This window comes from Coregonus lavaretus (genome assembly GCF_964263955.1).
Source record: "Coregonus lavaretus genome assembly, contig: HAP1_SCAFFOLD_175, whole genome shotgun sequence".
Taxonomy (NCBI): Eukaryota; Metazoa; Chordata; class Actinopteri; order Salmoniformes; family Salmonidae; genus Coregonus; species Coregonus lavaretus.
The window spans coordinates 365711-383421 of NW_028164027.1; the positions used below are offsets into that span (position 1 = coordinate 365711).

Consider the following 17711-nt stretch of genomic DNA (forward strand, 5'->3'; position numbering starts at 1 on the left):
GGTCATGTTAACCCTGTACCTCCCTACCCCCCCCCCCCCAGGAGGACCATGTGGTCATGTTAACCCTGTACCTCCCTACCCCCCCCCCCCCCCAGGAGGACCATGTGGTCATGTTAACCCTGTACCTCCCCCCCCCCCCCAGGAGGACCATGTGGTCATGTTAACCCTGTACCTCCCTACCCCCCCCAGGAGGACCATGTGGTCATGTTAACCCTGTACCTCCCCCCCCCCAGGAGGACCATGTGGTCATGTTAACCCTGTACCTCCCCCCCCCCAGGAGGACCATGTGGTCATGTTAACCCTGTACCTCCCTACCCCCCCCCCCCCCAGGAGGACCATGTGGTCATGTTAACCCTGTACCTCCCCCCCCCCCCCAGGAGGACCATGTGGTCATGTTAACCCTGTACCTCCCTACCCCCCCCCCAGGAGGACCATGTGGTCATGTTAACCCTGTACCTCCCTACCCCCCCAGGAGGACCATGTGGTCATGTTAACCCTGTACCTCCCTACCCCCCCAGGAGGACCATGTGGTCATGTTAACCCTGTACCCCCCTACCCCCCCCAGGAGGACCATGTGGTCATGTTAACCCTGTACCTCCCTACCCCCCCAGGAGGACCATGTGGTCATGTTAACCCTGTACCTCCCTACCCCCCCAGGAGGACCATGTGGTCATGTTAACCCTGTACCTCCCTACCCCCCCAGGAGGACCATGTGGTCATGTTAACCCTGTACCTCCCTACCCCCCCCAGGAGGACCATGTGGTCATGTTAACCCTGTACCTCCCTACCCCCCCAGGAGGACCATGTGGTCATGTTAACCCTGTACCTCCCTACCCCCCCCCCCCCAGGAGGACCATGTGGTCATACCTCCCTACCCCCCCCCCCCCCCCCCAGGAGGACCATGTGGTCATGTTAACCCTGTACCTCCCTACCCCCCCCCCCCCCAGGAGGACCATGTGGTCATGTTAACCCTGTACCTCCCTACCCCCCCCCCCCCAGGAGGACCATGTGGTCATGTTAACCCTGTACCTCCCTACCCCCCCCCCCCCCCCCAGGAGGACCATGTGGTCATGTTAACCCTGTACCTCCCCCCCCCCCCCAGGAGGACCATGTGGTCATGTTAACCCTGTACCTCCCTACCCCCCCCAGGAGGACCATGTGGTCATGTTAACCCTGTACCTCCCCCCCCCCCAGGAGGACCATGTGGTCATGTTAACCCTGTACCTCCCCCCCCCCAGGAGGACCATGTGGTCATGTTAACCCTGTACCTCCCTACCCCCCCCCCCCCCCAGGAGGACCATGTGGTCATGTTAACCCTGTACCTCCCCCCCCCCCCCAGGAGGACCATGTGGTCATGTTAACCCTGTACCTCCCTACCCCCCCCCCAGGAGGACCATGTGGTCATGTTAACCCTGTACCTCCCTACCCCCCCAGGAGGACCATGTGGTCATGTTAACCCTGTACCTCCCTACCCCCCCAGGAGGACCATGTGGTCATGTTAACCCTGTACCCCCCTACCCCCCCCAGGAGGACCATGTGGTCATGTTAACCCTGTACCTCCCTACCCCCCCAGGAGGACCATGTGGTCATGTTAACCCTGTACCTCCCTACCCCCCCAGGAGGACCATGTGGTCATGTTAACCCTGTACCTCCCTACCCCCCCAGGAGGACCATGTGGTCATGTTAACCCTGTACCTCCCTACCCCCCCCAGGAGGACCATGTGGTCATGTTAACCCTGTACCTCCCTACCCCCCCAGGAGGACCATGTGGTCATGTTAACCCTGTACCTCCCTACCCCCCCCCCCCCAGGAGGACCATGTGGTCATACCTCCCTACCCCCCCCCCCCCCCCCCCAGGAGGACCATGTGGTCATGTTAACCCTGTACCTCCCTACCCCCCCCCCCCCCCCGGAGGACCATGTGGTCATGTTAACCCTGTACCTCCCTACCCCCCCAGGAGTACCATGTGGTCATGTTAACCCTGTACCTCCCTACCCCCCCCCCCCCCCCCCCCCCCCCCCAGGAGGACCATGTGGTCATGTTAACCCTGTACCTCCCTACCCCACCCCAGGAGGACCAGAGGAAGATCGATGTGATTGATTGGCTGGTGTTTGACCCCGCCCAGAGAGCTGAGGCCCTCAAACAGAGCAACGCCATCATGAGGAAGTTCCTGGGTACGTCACACACACACACACACACTCACACACTCACACACTCACACACACACACACACACACACACACACCACACACCACACACCACACACCACACCGCACCACACACACACACACACACACTCACCAACCCAACACACACACCACACACACACACACACCACACACCACACACCACACACACACACACCGCACCACACACACACACACACACACGGTTCTGAAACAGATCAATGCTTCCTGTGTGAGATAGTTCCTCTCCCATACAAACATTGCATTGTATTGGCTACCTTTTTGAAAATCTCCCTCTTTTTCAACCATGCTGTTGACCCATTGCTATCTCTCCTCTCTCTCTCTCATCTCCTCCAGCCTCTAAGAAACACGATGCAGCCAAGGAGGTGTTTGGTAAGGTCCCAGAGGACTCCATGAGGGAGATATACCGCCAGTGGGAGGAGCTAGGCCTGGACACGCCCCTTCCTGCAGAGGATGAGAACGCCATCAGGGAACACCTGTGTATCCGCGCTTACCTGGTGAGGGGACAAGCTCTCGCAGGCGCTGTGATTGACTCGTCTGTTTTATTAAACGTTTTTAGAGGGGACTCCTGTAGTTGTATAAGGTGTGTGTGTGTGTTACCCCCCCCCAGGAAGCTCATGAGGCGTTCAATGAGTGGTTCCATCACATGAACTCCCCCCCTCAGAAGCCCAGCCCCCCGGCCCAGGCCAAGTTCACTGAGAAGGTGGCCTTCGAGATGAAGGAGAAGGAGTACCAGGTACACGATACACTCTGATCCCAGATCAGTCTCTGTGTTACGGTAGAACTGGTGAGGAGTTTTAATTTGTTAGAGTAGCTGGTCCTGGAGCAGACTAAGAACGCTAATGCTAGCAACGCTATTATTTAGCGTAACAGCCTATTGACTACATAAAAAAACAAAACAAAAAAGGGTGTTAAAGTGTGACCTCCTCTCCTGTAGATGGAACACGACAACTGGACCGGCCGTCTGGAGGCTCTGACTGAAGACGTGAAGGAGAGAATCTACAACGTCCTGCTGTTTGTGGACGGGGGCTGGATGGTCGACGTCAGAGAGGTGTGTGTGCCTGTCTGTATCTGAGTATTACCGTTAGTGATTGGTGGCGTGAGGGGCTCAGCGCTAGGTTAGCGTTTTGAGCCTGTATTAACTCTGTCTCCAGTACAACTGTGTTCTTTCTTAGGTACACATTATTACTTCTACCACTTGTTCTATTCCAGGATACGGAGGAGGACCCGGAGAGAGGCCACCAGATGGTGCTGCTCCGTAGACTCTGTCTGCCCATGATGTCCTTCCTGTTGCAGACAGTACTGCAGAGAACACAACGCCACCAGGAGAATCTCAGACTGGCTGATATCATCGCCTCAGACCAACACCGCCTCTATGAGGTCTGTACTGTTAGTCTAGAAATTATATTTCTGTGGTCTGACCTGGGCTGAGGGCATCTCAATTCAGTCGACAGTGGCTTCATCCTCTCCCCTCTCTGTCTCCTTTCCTTTTGTCTGCCCACCATCTGCTTCTCAAGTCTACTGTGACTTCAAGGAAACACTATTGAGATTCACTTAATAGTCTAGTGTGGCTTCCTCTCTTCCACGGTCATCTGACACCTGTCCAGTTCTTTCACATCAGTGCTGCTGACGAAGGCAATGCGACTAGGAGAGGAACCCACTTTAGACTATTGGAATGCAGCACCAGTGAAGCTGAAGCTCTGGGTAGACAGTGGTTGAGTGTGAGCCTGGCCTATCGACTTCAACATTATAGCTCAATACAATATCAACACCATCTCACAGCATTATAGCTCAATACAATATCAACATCTCACAGCATTATAGCTCAATACAATATCAACACCATCTTACAGCATTATAGCTCAATACAATATCAACACCATCTCACAGCATTATAGCTCAATACAACATCAACACCATCTCACAGCATTATAGCTCAATACAATATCAACACCATCTCACAGCATTATAGCTCAATACAACATCAACACCATCTCACAGCATTATAGCTCAATACAACATCAACACCATCTCACAGCATTATAGCTCAATACAATATCAACATCTCACAGCATTATAGCTCAATACAATATCAACACCATCTTACAGCATTATAGCTCAATACAATATCAACACCATCTCACAGCATTATAGCTCAATACAACATCAACACCATCTCACAGCATTATAGCTCAATACAACATCAACACCATCTCACAGCATTATAGCTCAATACAATATCAACACCATCTTACAGCATCTCTCCCTGTCACTGTATTGCTGTCTCCTCTTCCACTCTTCTACTTTACATTTACATTACATTTTAGTCATTTAGCAGACGCTCTTATCCAGAGCGACTTACAGGAGCAATTAGGGTTAAGTGCCTTGCTCAAGGGCACATTAACGTCATTTAGCAGACCCCATCCTCTTCTTCTTTTTGCTAACTATGTTCTCCTCTCTCTCTGTCTCTCTGTCTCAGGTGTTCTCCAAGGATGAGCTGAGGAAGTTCCTTCAGAAGATGAGGGAGTCGTCTCTTCTCTTATTGGATAAGAATCTGGACCCGCTGGGGTACGAGATCCAACCATAAATACACCCCACCTGGACATTTGGTTTCTTTTTTTTTGTGTTCTTTTTGTTTTTGTTGTTGCCAAATTTAAGTAATGGAGTGAATGATTTTCTGCATTTTTGTATACAATAAAAGTGACTTGACTGAAATATTGTTTGTCTTTGGGCCGTGCACAGGCTGGATGCAAATCCGTATCTGAATCTAGAAGAGTATAAGGAAGGTTTGAGAGACCTTGACTATGTCTAGAAGAGAGAGTTTAGGTTATCGCCTTCGCAACTTTCCAAAGTGTCCACGGGGAGGCGCTGTAGGGCACTGACGTGGCTAGTTCTCTTCGCAGAAAAAAACGGAAGTAAAGGTCGCTTCATCTGACGTCACTACTCCCGTTAAAGTTGCAGCCAGGCTCTTTTTTTTTTTATCTATATGATCAACATGCGATGGGGAAAAGTATGAAAGCGTTGCACAACTGTACATGCAGTTACCGAAGCGCTCTAGAATGTAATGCCGTTGTATAGACCCTGTAAATGTTTACGAAAGGGGATGTATTCCCGATCAGTCGGTAACGTCGAAGCCCCGGAGAGGTACCACCGCAACTTTTCCTGATGTGTGGCAGAGGGTAGACATTTTTACTTGAATTTGTTGGTTTACATTAGCAAGCTAGCTTCATACTATACAGTACCACTGAAAGCTATAGGTAGATTTTACAGGACGGTTATCAAGAGGACCATGGCTAACCGACTTTCACACCTTTTCTCGAACAGCCGCCTCGTCATTGGATTATTGGCCAACTTGCTGTCGTCGATATGCATCGTTTTCATCAACAAATGGATCTATGTTCACTATGGCTTCCCAAACATGACTCTAACGCTGATCCATTTCGTGGTGACATGGCTTGGACTATGGGTATGCCAGAAGATGGACATATTTGCGCCAAAGAGTCTCCGACCCACCAAAATTATCTGGCTCGCTCTCAGCTTCTGTGGCTTCGTGGCTTTCACCAATCTGTCCTTACAAAACAACACCATTGGCACTTACCAGCTGGCCAAAGCCATGACAACTCCTGTGATCATTGTCATACAGACTATGTATTACAAGAAGACATTCTCCACCAAGATCAAATTGACTTTGGTATGTAGGGGTTACAATGTACCAATGCTGCTGCCTGCTACAATGTAGCTAGCATTCCATACAGAATGGTCAGATTGGCATTTATTGAGATGACACTTTTTGTTTTAAAAATAAAATACTTTGTACAATTAGAAAACATATACCGAAGTTGAATTATACATTCAAAATGAACATTTAGCAAAGTACATAATCAAGCACACAGGTTTAAGAAAACAAACTTTTACAAACATCACAGAGGTCTTATATACATAAAATTAGACATATGTATGTTTCAAAGGTAGCAGTGAGTTTCCGGTCATGTTTGTTTTTAACCAATCTTAATGATTGCAAAAAAATATCAAGCTGTCTTTAAAAAAATAAATAAGGGGGTAGCCTTAAAAAATCTGTGTTTGTGTATAAAGAATTTGGTTAATACAAATACATTTTTGACCATCTTGGAATAAACCAAATCTGACGACCTATGTGAAATTGGCAATATTAATATAATTTGAAAATAATAAATCATAACCACCCAGAAAGTGGTAATATGATCACAACTAAATAAATTATGTTCCGTAGTTCCAATGACATTCCCACAAAAATGTACAGGGATTACGCTCTACAATGAATAGAGATGATTGATGTACTGGAGGCAGCTCTGCAGAGTGGTCACTAGCTGGCAAAGTCAGAAAATCTCAGTGTCCAGTATGAAGGACATTAGAGGTACTTTCACGAGCAGATATCCATAGACTTCTAGTCATTGCGCTAATGCTAGTTAGCGACTTTCTTCAAACTGCATGCATTAGCCATAAAAATGGTATCCGCGAGTTCATCTGACTCCGGGGAAGTAGATAAAGGGCCTCATTGCCAACATCCCGAAGTATCCCTTTAACCCTAACCACACACTAACCCTAATGCCTAACCCGAACTTTTTTTCATTAATTTTTATGATTACAGTTACAGTAACGCTATTTACCTGATGTGTGTCTGTCTTTTCCCACTACTAGGTGCCCATAACATTAGGTGTGATCCTGAACTCCTACTATGATGTGAGGTTCAACCTCCTGGGGATGGTCTTTGCCACACTAGGAGTGTTGGTCACCTCCCTCTATCAGGTGGTAAGTAGTGATGCTTTGAAGTGCACATGGGACCTGGTGAACCCTAAAGTCTGTGGGTGAACCCGGGATTCAACAAACATGGCTGTCTCCCAAATGTCACCCTATTCCCTATGAGCCCTGGTCAAAAGTAGTGCACTAGAAAGGGAATAGGGTGCTAGTTGGAATGCAGACATAGACTAGAACACGTTACTCATTCCTCTTATCAAGGTTGATTCTACTATTATCTCAGGCCTAATAATTGATTGATAATAAATCTCTCTCTTCCTCCCTCTCTCCCCCCCACCTCCCTCCCTCTCTCCCCCCCACCTCCCTCCCTCTCTCCTGTCCCTCTCTCCCTCTCTCCCCCCACCTCTCTCTCATCCCGTCCCTCCCCCCACCTCTCTCCCATCCCTCCCTCCCCTCTCTCTCCCGTTCCCTCTCTCCCCCCACCTCTCTTTCCATCCCTCTCCCCCCACCTCCCTCCCTCTCTCCCCCCACCTCTCTCCCTCCCTCTTTCCCCCCACCTCTCTTCCCTCCCGCCCTCTCTCCCGTCCCTCCCCTCCCGCCCTCTCTCCCGTCCCTCCCCTCCCGCCCTCTCTCCCGTCCCTCCCTCTCTCTCTCCCGTCCCTCTCTCTCTCCCGTCCCTCTCTCTCTCCTGTCCCTCCCTCCATCTTTCCTATCCCTCCCCCACCTCCTCCCCTCTCTCCCCCCACCTCTCTCCCGTCGCTCTCTCCCACCACCTCCCTCCCTCTCTCTCCCTCTCTCCCCCCACCTCTCTCCCTCTCTCCCCCCACCTCTCTCCCTCTCTCCCCCCACCTCTCTCCCTCTCTCCCCCCACCTCCTCCCCTCTCTCCCCCCACCTCTCTCCCGTCCCTCCCCCCCCCCCACCCCCGTCCCTCTCTCCCCCCCACCCCCGTCTCTCTCTCCCCCCCACCCCCGTCCCTCTCCCCCCCCCACCCCCGTCTCTCTCTCTCCCGTCCCTCCCTCCCTCCTTCTCTCCCTCCCTCTCCCCACCACCTCCCTCCCTCTCCCCACCACCTCCCTCTCTCTCTCCCGTCCCTCCCTCCCTCCTTCTCTCCCTCCCTCTCTCCCACCACCTCCCTCTCTCTCCCGTCCCTCCCTCCCTCCTTCTCTCCCTCCCTCTCCCCACCACCTCCCTCTCTCTCTCCGTCCCTCCCTCCCTCCTTCTCTCCCTACCTCTCTCCCACCACCTCCCTCCCTCTCCCCACCACCTCCCTCTCTCTCTCCCGTCCCTCCCTCCCTCCTTCTCTCCCTCCCTCTCCCCACCACCTCCCTCTCTCTCTCCCGTCCCTCCCTCCCTCCTTCTCTCCCTCCCTCTCTCCCACCACCTCCCTCCCTCTCTCCCCCCCACCTCCCTCCCTCTCTCCCCCCACCTCTCTTTCCATCCCTCTCTCCCTCCCTCTCCCCACCACCTCCCTCTCTCTCTCCCGTCCCTCCCTCCCTCCTTCTCTCCCTACCTCTCTCCCACCACCTCCCTCCCTCTCCCCACCACCTCCCTCTCTCTCTCCCGTCCCTCCCTCCCTCCTTCTCTCCCTCCCTCTCTCCCACCACCTCCCTCCCTCTCCCCACCACCTCCCTCTCTCTCCCGTCCCTCCCTCCCTCCTTCTCTCCCTCCCTCTCCCCACCACCTCCCTCTCTCTCTCCCGTCCCTCCCTCCCTCCTTCTCTCCCTCCCTCTCTCCCACCACCTCCCTCCCTCTCTCCCCCCCACCTCCCTCCCTCTCTCCCCCCACCTCTCTTTCCATCCCTCTCTCCCTCCCGCTCTCCCATCCCTCTCCCCCCACCTCTCTCCCTCCCTCTTTCCCCCCACCTCTCTCCCTCCCTCTTTCCCCCCACCTCTCTTCCCTCCCGCTCTCTCTCCTGTCCCTCCCTCCATCTTTCCTATCCCTCCCCCACCTCCTCCCCTCTCTCCCCCCACCTCTCTCCCGTCGCTCTCTCCCACCACCTCCCTCCCTCTCTCTCCCTCTCTCCCCCCACCTCTCTCCCTCTCTCCCCCCACCTCTCTCCCTCTCTCCCCCCACCTCTCTCCCTCTCTCCCCCCACCTCCTCCCCTCTCTCCCCCCACCTCTCTCCCCCCCTCCCCCCCCCCACCCCCGTCCCTCTCTCCCCCCCACCCCCGTCTCTCTCTCCCCCCCACCCCCGTCCCTCTCCCCCCCCCCACCCCCGTCTCTCTCTCTCCTGTCCCTCCCTCTCTCTCTCCCGTCCCTCCCTCCCTCCTTCTCTCCCTCCCTCTCTCCCACCACCTCCCTCCCTCTCTCCCACCACCTCCCTCCTGCTCTCCCGTCCCTCCCTCCCTCCTTCTCTCCCTACCTCTCTCCCACCACCTCCCTCCCTCTCCCCACCACCTCCCTCTCTCTCTCCCGTCCCTCCCTCCCTCCTTCTCTCCCTCCCTCTCTCCCACCACCTCCCTCCCTCTCCCCACCACCTCCCTCTCTCTCTCCCGTCCCTCCCTCCCTCCTTCTCTCCCTCCCTCTCTCCCACCACCTCCCTCCCTCTCCCCACCACCTCCCTCTCTCTCCCGTCCCTCCCTCCCTCCTTCTCTCCCTCCCTCTCCCCACCACCTCCCTCTCTCTCTCCCGTCCCTCCCTCCCTCCTTCTCTCCCTCCCTCTCTCCCCCCCACCTCCCTCCCTCTCTCCCCCCCACCTCCCTCTCTCTCTCTCTCCCGTCCCTCCCTCCCTCCTTCTCTCCCTCCCTCTCTCCCACCACCTCCCTCTCTCTCTCCCCCCACCTCCCTCTCTCTCTCCCCCCCACCTCCCTCTCTCTCTCCCGTCCCTCCCTCCCTCTCTCTCTCCCGTCCCTCCCTCCCTCCTTCTCTCCCTCCCTCTCCCCACCACCTCCCTCCCTCTCTCTCTCTCCCGTCCCTCCCTCCCTCTCTCCCACCACCTCCCTCCCTCTCTCCCACCACCTCCCTCTCTCTCTCCCGTCCCTCCCTCCCTCCTTCTCTCCCTCCCTCTCACCACCACCTCCCTCCCTCTCTCTCCCCCCACCTCCCTCCCTCCCTCCTTCTCTCCCTCCCTCTCTCCCACCACCTACCTCCCTCTCTCCCACCACCTCCTCCCCTCTCTCCCCCCACCTCCCTCCCTCCCTCCTTCTCTCCCTCCCTCTCTCCCACCACCTCCTCCCCTCTCTCCCCCCACCTCCTCCCTCTCTCCCAGTGGGTAGGTGTGAAACAGCATGAGCTCCAGGTAAACTCCATGCAGCTACTCTACTACCAGGCCCCCATGTCCTCTGCCTTCCTCCTTTCCCTCGTGCCCTTCTTCGAACCTCTCTCTGGGGAAGGAGGCATCTTCGGACCCTGGTCCTTCCCAGCACTGGTAAGAGACAGAGAAAGAGAGAGAGAACAGCGAGGGAGGGGAAGAGAGACCACCAATCAGTTAGCTAATGGATAGTACACCTAATCAGATCTCAGTATTGACTCTGTCACTGAGAGTTATTCTACAGTTTCCTCTCCCTCTCTCTCTCTGAGACACACAGGGAAACATACTTGGAAGAACTCAGCAGAACTCGATGAATGCCATGGCCTTGGTTGCATTGTGGTTGGTTTAGGGATGGTTCTGTATGAGTGCAGTTGTAAGCACACTACCTACCTCGCACTGCGTGACTGGGGTAAGGGGTAAGAGACTTTGAGACCAGGCCTAAGCAGATGGGACAAAGAAACGATCAGCTCTTTTGCATGCAATTCCTGGCTTAGCCTAAATATTCAAATGGTCTATTTTGTTAATGCTTGTGGAGATAGAGGTGTTCCATACTTTCAGATTGTCTTCAGAATGAGTGAGTGACTACTTCCTGTGATGGATGACTCATATAAGATGAGTCACTGAAGGCACACAAGCAATAGTCCTCTACAAACATGTCAAAGCATGTTCAGCTGTGTGGGGCCAGTAGTCTGCCCAGCAACCAAACCTGCCACCCGGTCAAAGGAGCTCACTTCAACGCCATTGTTCTGACCCCTAAGGTCTACAAGACTCCACTGGGGAGAGACTAGTAACAACAAACAAGGGGACAATACTGATGCTGCTAACATGCTACTGTGCTGTTACCTTCAGGCCATGGTGATGCTAACATGCTACTGTGCTGTTACCTTCAGGCCATGGTGATGCTAACATGCTACAGTGCTGTTACCTTCAGGCCATGGTGATGCTAACATGCTATTGTGCTGTTACCTTCAGGCCATGGTGATGCTAACGTGCTACAGTGCTGTTACCTTCAGGCCATGGTGATGCTAACATGCTACAGTGCTGTTACCTTCAGGCCATGGTGATGCTAACATGCTACAGTGCTGTTACCTTCAGGCCATGGTGATGCTAACATGCTACAGTGCTGTTACCTTCAGGCCATGGTGATGCTAACATGCTACTGTGCTGTTACCTTCAGGCCATGGTGATGCTAACATGCTACAGTGCTGTTACCTTCAGGCCATGGTGATGCTAACATGCTACAGTGCTGTTACCTTCAGGCCATGGTGATGCTAACATGCTACAGTGCTGTTACCTTCAGGCCATGGTGATGCTAACATGCTACTGTGCTGTTACCTTCAGGCCATGGTGATGCTAACATGCTACAGTGCTGTTACCTTCAGGCCATGGTGATGCTAACATGCTACAGTGCTGTTACCTTCAGGCCATGGTGATGCTAACATGCTACAGTGCTGTTACCTTCAGGCCATGGTGATGCTAACATGCTACAGTGCTGTTACCTTCAGGCCATGGTGATGCTAACATGCTACAGTGCTGTTACCTTCAGGCCATGGTGATGCTAACATGCTACAGTGCTGTTACCTTCAGGCCATGGTGATGCTAACATGCTACAGTGGTGATGCTAACATGCTACAGTGCTGTTACCTTCAGGCCATGGTGATGCTAACATGCTACAGTGCTGTTACCTTCAGGCCATGGTGATGCTAACATGCTACAGTGCTGTTACCTTCAGGCCATGGTGATGCTAACATGCTACAGTGCTGTTACCTTCAGGCCATGGTGATGCTAACATGCTACAGTGCTGTTACCTTCAGGCCATGGTGATGCTAACATGCTACAGTGCTGTTACCTTCAGGCCATGGTGATGCTAACATGCTACAGTGCTGTTACCTTCAGGCCATGGTGATGCTAACATGCTACAGTGCTGTTACCTTCAGGCCATGGTGATGCTAACATGCTACAGTGCTGTTACCTTCAGGCCATGGTGATGCTAACATGCTACAGTGCTGTTACCTTCAGGCCATGGTGATGCTAATATGTTGTATCTCTACCTTCAGGCCATGGTGATGCTAACATGTTGTTGTACTTGGAAGAACTCAGCAGAACTCGATGAATGCCATGGCCTTGGTTGCATTGTGGTTGGTTTAGGGATGGTTCTGTATGAGTGCAGTTGTAAGCACACTACCTACCTCACACTGCGTGACTGGGGTAAGGGGTAAGAGACTGCGTGACTGGGGTAAGGGGTAAGAGACTTTGAGACCAGGCCTAAGCAGATGGGCCAAAGAAACGATCAGCTCTTTTGCATGCAATTCCTGGCTTAGCCTAAATATTCAAATGGTCTATTTTGTTAATGCTTGTGGAGATAGAGGTGTTCCATACTTTCAGATTGTCTTCAGAATGAGTGAGTGACTACTTCCTGTGATGGATGACTCATATAAGATGAGTCACTGAAGGCACACAAGCAAAAGTCCTCTACAAACATGTCAAAGCATGTTCAGCTGTGTGGGGCCAGTAGTCTGCCCAGCAACCAAACCTGCCACCCGGTCAAAGGAGCTCACTTCAACGCCATTGTTCTGACCCCTAAGGTCTACAAGACTCCACTGGGGAGAGACTAGTAACAACAAACAAGGGGACAATACTGATGCTGCTAACATGCTACAGTGCTGTTACCTTCAGGCCATGGTGATGCTAACATGCTACAATGCTGTTACCTTCAGGCCATGGTGATGCTAACATGCTACAGTGCTGTTACCTTCAGGCCATGGTGATGCTAACATGCTACAGTGCTGTTGCCTTCAGGCCATGGTGATGCTAACATGCTACAGTGCTGTTACCTTCAGGCCATGGTGATGCTAACATGTTGTTGTATCCCTACCTTCAGGCCATGGTGATGCTAACATGTTGTATCCCTACCTTCAGGCCATGGTGATGCTAACATGTTGTATCTCTACCTTCAGGCCATGGTGATGCTAACATGTTGTATCTCTACCTTCAGGCCATGGTGATGCTAACATGTTGTATCTCTACCTTCAGGCCATGGTGATGCTAACATGTTGTATCCATACCTTCAGGCCATGGTGATGCTAACATGTTGTATCCCTACCTTCAGGCCATGGTGATGCTAACATGTTGTATCCCTACCTTCAGGCCATGGTGATGCTAACATGTTGTATCTCTACCTTCAGGCCATGGTGATGCTAACATGTTGTTGTATCTCTAGTTTTGGATTTCCATTGAAAAACATTTTGCTAAGTTTTGCACTAATAAATATGTTGTTGTATCTCTCCTCCAGGCCATGGTGATGCTAACATGTTGTTGTATCTCTCCTCCAGGCCATGGTGATGCTAATATGTTGTTGTATCTCTCCTCCAGGCCATGGTGATGCTAATATGTTGTTGTATCTCTCCTCCAGGCCATGGTGATGCTAATATGTTGTTGTATCTCTCCTCCAGGCCATGGTGATGCTAATATGTTGTTGTATCTCTCCTCCAGGCCATGGTGATGCTAATATGTTGTTGTATCTCTCCTCCAGGCCATGGTGATGCTAATATGTTGTTGTATCTCTCCTCCAGGCCATGGTGATGCTAATATGTTGTTGTATCTCTCCTCCAGGCCATGGTGATGCTATCTGGCCTCATAGCCTTCCTAGTCAACCTGTCCATCTACTGGATCATAGGGAACACCTCTGCTGTCACGTATCCTTTTGTCCTGGCTGGAGGTCAAGGGTCAACCACAGGGAATGTCAATTCATCTGTCCTCGATTCCTCACATCCTCTCTCCTTTGTCTCCTTCTCAAAACTCATTGGAGAATAAGGTCAGAGGGGAGGGTATCCTCCAATATGGTTGATAAGGAGGTGAGGAGGTATGATATGAGGAATCACGATGACGACTAGTATAGCTCTGGGGTTAATATTACAGTTTGTGATCAATTGAAAATTCACTGTGTGCTCCTTCTTTTTCTATTTGTCCTTAACCGTGAACTCCTTCAGCTACAACATGTTTGGCCACTTCAAGTTCTGCATCACCCTGTTGGGGGGTTATGTTCTCTTCCAGGACCCCCTGTCTCTAAACCAGGGCCTGGGCATCCTCTGTACCCTCACTGGCATCCTCTCCTACACCCACTTCAAGCTGGCAGAGCAGGACGAGGGCAAGAGCAGGCTGGTCCAGAGGCCATGATAGGCCCACCGTAGTGCCAATCATAGAGGCTGCGGCTCTCATTGGTTGCTCGACAACTCACTGGTTCCCTAGGACTGTGGCGGGAGGGCCAGGTTGGAATCATAGAACTAGAATTCTATAGTTGAATGTGATTTGTTGACTGAAAGGGGAACTGGCCAAACAGTGAGATAAAGAGAGAGTTCTGGTATGGGACACTAATGATCATGCTTTGTAAGATGATGATGATGATGAAGATACAATGCTAAAGAAGTGGAATTTATACTGTATCGGAAGATGTGGGCGCTCAGCAAGCCTAGTATAATTTTTTTTGCATTACTCAAGATGCTGTCCGATATTTCAGTATTTTTGCCAGTTACGATCAAAGAGAGGACAACTTGCTCTTAACAATGTCCAAATGCTGAAGATACTTTTTGCATTATTTAATGATTTTTTTTCATACAGTGATCTTCAATAAATGGTATTTTATTGATACGTGTTTTTTTTTGGTGTCTAATTTAGGAAGCTTGGGGAAATGGTGTTACCTGAGCCTGCCATACAGCATAGAGAGACCCATTGACAGCTGTGTGAATGGAGGTTAGGTAGGGCTACCACTCTCTCATTGTGGCCATAGAGAAATGTCATGGTGCTGCTCACTATTTACGTAAAAGGTTGCTGAAGTGAAAAGTAATGCATATCTCAAATAATTTTCTAATTAGTCTACAGAGATTGTTTCATGGGGAAAAAAAGGACTAAATCACATTATTTTTGAACATTTTGATTGCTGCTCTGACAGCCCTGAGAAACAGGAGTACATACACCTCGCCCTTTACAAGTTAGCCAACATGATGCCATACAGGGCTGGAATAAGAGTTGGGTCGTATTCGTTAGGGCACACTGTAGCAAAACTTTTTGCATCGAAAAACAAAAAAACAAGCGTTTCTTATTGGACAAGTTCAGGTATTCCCTCCCTGTTTCAGTCCGTTTTCTAATGTTTTTGGCGTCTAGTGAATACGAACCTGCGATGGGAGTTGGTGTGGACGAGAACATCTAGGCGGGGACTGTGCTACAAGGTACAGGTAGTTCCCTGGTCTCAGGTGAGTGGCCTCAGTGTTCTGCTTGTCCGCTCAGCCTCTCTAGGTTCACAGGCCCGCGGTTGTGCCTCTCAGTGTAGTGTGTACACACCCAACCACCAGAGGCCAACAAAAACACATGAGCCGCCAAATAACAAGGGCATGTCTGTGGTGGCAACAGAACTTATAATAATATAATAATATGCCATTTAGCAGACGCTTTTATCCAAAGCGACTTACAGTCATGCGTGCATACATTTTTTTGTGTATGGGTGGTCCCGGGGATCGAACCCACTACCTTGGCGTTACAAGCGCCGTGCTCTACCAGCTGAGCTACAGAGGACCACAACTTCAGTCCCAGGGGCTTTCTCCCAAATGCCACTCTACTCCCTATAGAGTGCACTAGATTTGACAAGAGCCCCGTGGTAAGTAGTCCACTAGATAAAGGGAAATAGGATGTAATTTGGTTTTCACTGGCTATTTTTTAACTCTTCGACATTACCCGATCCTGCTCATTTGCAAAGTCAATGAAGTCGGTGAGAGGCTTGCCGTGAGACTGATGAGACCGCACCATGTAAGATTTAGTATTATAGGATTATTTCCTGTCCGCCGGAGACGCATCAAACCCAGACAAATAAATAGTGTAAGTAAATCTAATCACAATGTCAATTACTTTTATCAAATTACTTTACAAATTCTATAATCATCCCATTCGTTGAAGCAAGTGGATAACTTGACTTAATCGTAAACGTTAATGACTTAAGGCTTTAAGACATTTAAGGCTAAATCCAAACGTGTGTTAATGGCCTTTGTCATTCTAATTATACTAATTAGAAGTTTATAAAGGATTGATAACACTTATTGGAGGTTATAGGGCTTAATTTACATTTTAGCAGATGCTCTTATCCAGAGCGACTTACAGTTAGTGAGTGCATTTTTTTTTTTTTCATACTGGCCCCCCCGTGGGAATCGAACCCACAACCCTGGCGATGCAAGCGCCATGCTCTACCAACTGAGCTACAGGGGACCTAACATGCCCTAACATGTTGAGGCTGTGAAAGAACATGTTCTAAAATAACATCTGACTCATTATTTTAGCCCTTCTATGAAGGAGGGAGAGAGGGGGAGCAGACTGAGAAATATGCCAACAATACCAGAGAAGACCAAACACTTTCTGCTGGTTCAACGACAAATAGAGGTTTTTATGTATTTTGATGCACACACAGTTATCAACAAAACAGACCATTTATAATGAATCTTCCACTTTCCATTTTGTCCATCAATAAACACATTTATGAATTATTTAAGTAATCCAAATCAAGGAGCTGGTTGGTACATACTTTGCCATTTCTGACCAGTAGGCCTTTCCTTTTTTCAAGTTGTAGTTTGACTTTCATTAACCAAGAAAAGTTGTGAAATTTCTCTGTCTCAATGACCATTATTTCCAAGTATCTTCTGTTGTAGATTCACCGACACCAGTTTGTTCTCTCTCCTCTAACCAAGTTCACTCAAATTACTCAAATTAGGTTGGTCCTCTGTAGCTCAGCTGGTAGAGCACGGCGCTTGTAACGCCAAGGTAGTGGGTTCGATCCCCGGGACCACCCATACACAAAAATGTATGCACGCATGACTGTAAGTCGCTTTGGATAAAAGCGTCTGCTAAATGGCATATTATTATTATTACCAAAGGACTAGCGTCATGGCACTCTGTGATCATGGTAATGATGATGAAGTGTAAACAGCCAGGACATGTCTAAGCATCTGACCAGACCAGGGGCCGAGTAGGACTACTGATCTAAGATAAGCCCCCCCCCCCCCCCAAAAGGCAACACAGATCCTGGATCAGCACTCCTACGCTTGATACATGGCCCTAGAGCAGAGCTGGCAGACAGAATAACTGAATGTAATACAAACACACTCTTATCTCTGGCAGACAGAGGCAATGATTTCACAGTCCGCGAGCAGCCATGTGAAGAGTCACAATGTCCCTCTGTCTCAATGGATCAAGTGACGTGTCAAGGGATTGACCCATATTGGAGTAAAGATACAGAAAAACGCTGATATATTCCTCTCTCGGGTGGAATAATGATGATGAATACACTTATAAAGTTACACATGCAGAAACCCGTCTATTATATGAATTCGATGTGATTGATTTCTTCTTCACACTGACTGTGATTTGAATGAAGACCTGATGATTGTATCAATGATTAGGCAAAGAATGCATAAATCAACCCAATCAAGTATTGGCTGAGCTCATAGATAGTTCCCATGTTTCTTTCCACTATAAAACT

The 17711-nt window shown here is 50.4% G+C and overlaps 2 protein-coding genes across 4 annotated transcripts in view; both read left to right on the forward strand.

Moving 5' to 3' along the window:
- Positions 1–4922, forward strand: part of LOC311117525 (nuclear pore complex protein Nup107-like) — a 28046-nt gene extending 23124 nt beyond the window's left edge. For both annotated transcript variants that reach the window (XM_084192446.1, XM_084192445.1), the window contains exons 21-26: positions 2072–2174; positions 2544–2704; positions 2818–2943; positions 3145–3258; positions 3420–3587; positions 4687–4922. In XM_084192446.1, coding sequence (XP_084048572.1) covers positions 2072–2174; positions 2544–2704; positions 2818–2943; positions 3145–3258; positions 3420–3587; positions 4687–4794 — 780 coding nt within the window. In that variant the 3' untranslated portion in view covers positions 4795–4922. The remainder of the gene's footprint in view (positions 1–2071; positions 2175–2543; positions 2705–2817; positions 2944–3144; positions 3259–3419; positions 3588–4686) is intronic.
- A 215-nt stretch (positions 4923–5137) lies between these two features.
- On the forward strand, positions 5138–14839 carry LOC311117523 (solute carrier family 35 member E3). 2 transcript variants are annotated; one of them, XM_084192443.1, is made up of 6 exons: positions 5138–5386; positions 5532–5898; positions 6885–6995; positions 10151–10309; positions 13805–13887; positions 14182–14839. In XM_084192443.1, the coding sequence occupies exons 1-6, from the start codon at positions 5373–5375 to the stop codon at positions 14366–14368; spliced, it is 921 nt and encodes a 306-aa protein (XP_084048569.1). In that variant the 5' UTR covers positions 5138–5372; the 3' UTR covers positions 14369–14839. The 2 variants fall into 2 exon arrangements, with proteins under 2 accessions (XP_084048569.1, XP_084048568.1); XM_084192442.1 differs by having other exon boundaries at positions 5138–5898.
- The last annotated feature ends 2872 nt before the right edge of the window (positions 14840–17711 follow it).

What these genes read in the sequence shown, in the direction of transcription:
- LOC311117523 (XM_084192442.1), top strand. Translation starts at nt 5,497, where the DNA reads ATGGCTAACCGACTTTCACACCTTTTCTCGAACAGCCGCCTCGTCATT. An exon ending in CCAAGATCAAATTGACTTTG is followed by an intron (nt 5,899 to 6,884) that starts GTATGTAGGGGT and finishes TCCCACTACTAG; the next exon opens with GTGCCCATAACATTAGGTGT. An exon ending in TCACCTCCCTCTATCAGGTG is followed by an intron (nt 6,996 to 10,150) that starts GTAAGTAGTGAT and finishes CCTCTCTCCCAG; the next exon opens with TGGGTAGGTGTGAAACAGCA.